This window comes from Phoenix dactylifera, chromosome 15 (assembly GCF_009389715.1).
Source record: "Phoenix dactylifera cultivar Barhee BC4 chromosome 15, palm_55x_up_171113_PBpolish2nd_filt_p, whole genome shotgun sequence".
Taxonomy (NCBI): Eukaryota; Viridiplantae; Streptophyta; class Magnoliopsida; order Arecales; family Arecaceae; genus Phoenix; species Phoenix dactylifera.
The window spans coordinates 5,125,964-5,129,942 of NC_052406.1; the positions used below are offsets into that span (position 1 = coordinate 5,125,964).

The 3,979-nt window shown below is 42.6% G+C and overlaps 1 protein-coding gene across 1 annotated transcript; it reads left to right on the plus strand.

Moving 5' to 3' along the window:
- The first annotated feature begins 823 nt into the window (after positions 1-823).
- Positions 824-2,210, plus strand: LOC103712500. The gene is made up of 2 exons (XM_008799038.2): positions 824-1,473; positions 1,778-2,210. The coding sequence occupies exons 1-2, from the start codon at positions 1,024-1,026 to the stop codon at positions 1,784-1,786; spliced, it is 459 nt and encodes a 152-aa protein (XP_008797260.2). The 5' UTR covers positions 824-1,023; the 3' UTR covers positions 1,787-2,210.
- The last annotated feature ends 1,769 nt before the right edge of the window (positions 2,211-3,979 follow it).

Genomic DNA, 3,979 nt, shown 5'->3' on the forward strand with positions numbered 1-3,979 from the left:
ACCATGACATAACACTACAATCGTTTGCATACATATATGCGTGTGTGTGTATATATATATATAAGACCATTATCTGTAGTTATATATTTCGTTATCAATCTGTCTATAAACTATTTAGAACTCTAGCTACTGAGTATATAAATGCAATCTATCATTTTAGGAAGAAACACTTTGTCAAGAATAGGATCCAAAACTGGTGCTTTACACACTCAGCCTTCTTGACAATAAATGCAAAGCATGGCTAAAAACCTACTCCTATTTTTTTAGTGAGACCTACATCATATTATCTTGAATCAAATTTAAAAGGAAGTGTGCCCTTTTCTTTTGGAGAGTAATTCAAGGCTACCATTGTCCAAAAGAGAATTTTCATGTCAACCACGCCAAAGATTTTTTTTTTTTTTTTCGCATACGTGCCATCCTGCGTGGTTCTGCCCATAACGTAACGGAGTTGGCTCCTGGCACATAAACAGCAGCTATTAAAAACCACCGAGAGGACCGGCTGTTCGACAAGGAACACAAAAATAACTCCTTACCGCCACCGACAGCTAGCTTTCCTTCGTATAGGGACCACTCGTATGCAATCGAGAAGATGCCGCTGCCTTCGTATTAGTGGCAGCCCTGCCGATCCAATCCTTCGACGCTAGCTTCACAGTGCCACACTTTAGTCTATTCTTTATGGCACATAGAGAAAAAAGATGGGCGATAACAATATACGACAGATCTAGATGCAAACCCCAAAGCATTCCACATTAGCATGTCATGCATGCATCCATAACACCCCCTCTCCCATCCTCTCTCTATATATATAAACACGAAAACCTCACCATTTAGTCAGGCCAAGTAGGGGTAGAAGACTGCCAAAGTGCATTCTTCCTTACCCTCCCCATCACTCTTTTTTTTTTTTTTTTTTTATGGAACCCTCCCCATCGCTCATATAACTTTTGTTTCCAGCTTTTACTTCGAGTCATTTGTTCCATTGCCATTGGGGAAGAGGAGAAGAAGAGGGGGACTGAAGAGAGGTTGATGGCATGTGTTAACATGTTCAATCCGGAGCACAAAGGTTTCTGTGGAGTGCCGGCGGCTCCGCCGATGAGTCCCCGCATCTCCTTCTCCAACGACTTTGCCGTGGACCCGCCACCGCTGGCCCCGCGCGGGCCTGCGCCGCCCCCCGACCCCAACTTCGAGTTCTCGGTGGGCAGCCACCACATGATCGCGGCCGACCAGCTCTTCTTCAAGGGCCGGCTCCTCCCCCTCAAGGAGAACCACCACGGCGCCGGAGCCCAGAGGGTGACCACCCTCCGGGACGAGCTCCGTGCCCATGACGGCGATGGCGACGGCCGGCCACCAAAGGGTTCCATTAGGTGGAAGGAGCTCCTTGGGCTCAGGAAGGGCCCCTGCCCTGCGGGCAAAAGGAACGATAAGAATGACAGGGCAATGGAGGCTGCAGACGTGCATGTTGGAAAGTCTGCACAGGTTGGTAAATAAATTTTCATGGACAACTTTCTGTACTGATGATAACATCTGAACAAGATCAGGGTTTGCCTTTTGTAATTCTTATTTGTACACATGAGATATCTTCGATGTTACTGCAAGCTTTTTCAAATCCTTTCAAACAACTTTATCCTTGGTAGCTTGACTTCTCCTCCTTTTTCTGGACTTTCAACATATTTTCATGTATTTTCCTAAAACAAGATTGAACATATAATATAAAGTTTTATTATATTTTTAAAGATTATAACATTAGGTTTTGTCTGTTGTCATTTCCTTACTCGTACAGGAGCTATGAGGCAATATGGAGGAATGCGAGTTTAAAAGACGTCGATGATAACGGTACATGATACTGAAGTAGCAAGCGAAGCAGTAGTGGTGGTAGCAGCTCTTCTTCTTGTTTTTTTTTTTTCCTCTTCTCCTTGTTGATGTTGTTGGTCTAGTTGAAGGAAAAGGTTGGTGGCTGTGTAGGGAGTGGCGCTTGATAGGGGAAGACTCCTGTTGTTTTTCTTAGCCAGGGAGTGGGGAAATTAGATGAAGGGGGATACGCATTGTATGAGAGGAAGTTTGGCTGAGTGCTATTAATTAACTCTCATTGATCTGTCTATTGAGAGGACCTAATTCTATTTTTCCAACGAGGTGTTGTTTTGCTGTCTGCTTCTTTTTCCTTCTTGTACAAATGTTTGTAGCTGGAAGATTAAATGGTGTGATGATTCTGATTTCTTTTTTCTTTTTTCTTTTTTAATTGAGGGAGTGATGATTCTGATTTCAGATATGTGGAGATGGGGCCTGTATGGCTTGGATGTGGGATCAATATGTTTGGGCTCTTTGGGGTGGAAACAGTGCTCCTTTTGTCTTTTAGACTGAAGCGAGGAAGAGAGAGAAAGAGAGAGGCAGTTAATATATTTTGAATTGATTCTTGTGCTTCTGATCTCCCATACGACGTTCATTTATGTTATTCAATTCAACTGGGACTCTTTTTTTATTGTTATCATTAAACTGTTGGATGGGAGAAGAAGACAAAGTAAGTATGGTGCTTGTTAGAAAACAGGTAAAGGGGGGAAGGACAAGGAGAGGTGTCAGGAGGGGAAGATGGAAAAGTGAGTTCATGGAGTAAAAGTAAATTTTGTTGCTTGAGGATTATGGTTCCTTGGCGGAATTTGCGGAAACTTTGTCTTAATTGCTTCATTATTTAGCGAAAGCTATGACCAGCTCAAGGCTTCTTTTATAGGTTAGCTAAAGCAAATGGAAGGTAGATCCTAGTTTTGTGGAATTTCACCGACCATGTACTAAAAGCTTGTTTGGACCCAATAGAAAACTGCGGCACTCCCTGTCCATGCTCTCAAGTAAACTCTCTCTCCTTCAGTTTCCTCAAAAGAAGTATACTTCGTACCTTACCTTCAAGCTTTGTTACGTGATCAGCTTCTTGAAACGAGTGAAGTGCCTTGCAGCAATAAGAAGTCTGCGCTTGGCGAGAACCAATTTTGCTGGGATTTCAGATTACAAATCCATGTTTCACTTTAAGCCTAAATTCAATGAATCCACTACAGCCAATATTTATTGCACCCACTTATTTATCCTTTGCTAAATCAGAAATGAGCAATTTTAGCTGCAACTACACAATTTCAAAGCTAATCCTGGTCAATAAGCTAAAATCCTGCAACAGAAAATCTATGTAATCATAAAAGTGCCACCTACCATCCCTTCATTCCTAATAGAGGACAAAACCTGAGAATCTAACCCCCTTTTTTTCCGAGAAAACTCCATAAACAGCTAAAAAGAGTGCCCAGATTGTTGGCATGTGAGCAAGTGCTATTCGATCACATTATCCAGAAGAATTTTACTGTTTGCAAGCATCATGCTTAGATACACCATGTTCAACAATAGCAACAAACATGCCAACCAACAGGGCACTCCCTTTAGGTGCTTGAAACAAAGATCCATATAGAACTCAGATCAAGCAAATTACTTAGGTGCTAATGTTTGTGTAACAACCTAGGACCTCATCCAAAATGGCTAGCCGGAAGATATTATTTGGGTTCCTTGATCCTGTATAAGTACCCAAGATCTACCCAGCGAATAACTGATGTGGAACTAAACACACGCCCGCACGGGTCCTCACATACTCCTCTCGTTCAAGTCCTGACGTCCTCGTCAGGCTAAGAGTTCATATCTATTCAAATCAAATCACAAACACCACGATTGACCCGTGGTCAGTCCCAATGGATCCGTGTTGCAGTGTCCCCTAGTCCACATAGGTTATGGGCCGGGTCCGCTCTGATACCATTTGTAACAACCCAGGACCTCATCCAAAATGGCTAGCCGGAAGGTATTATTTGGGTTCCTTGATCCTGTATAAATACCCAAGATCTACCCAGCGAATAACCGATATGGGACTAAACACATACCCGCACGGATCCTTACAGTTTGTATCCCAAAAAACAAGAACAACATAATTAGGTGATAAATCAACATGAGGATATATTTCAAT

Bases quoted from the DNA above. Each gene is read 5' to 3' on its own strand.
- LOC103712500 (XM_008799038.2), top strand. From the start codon at position 1,024: ATGGCATGTGTTAACATGTTCAATCCGGAGCACAAAGGTTTCTGTGGA.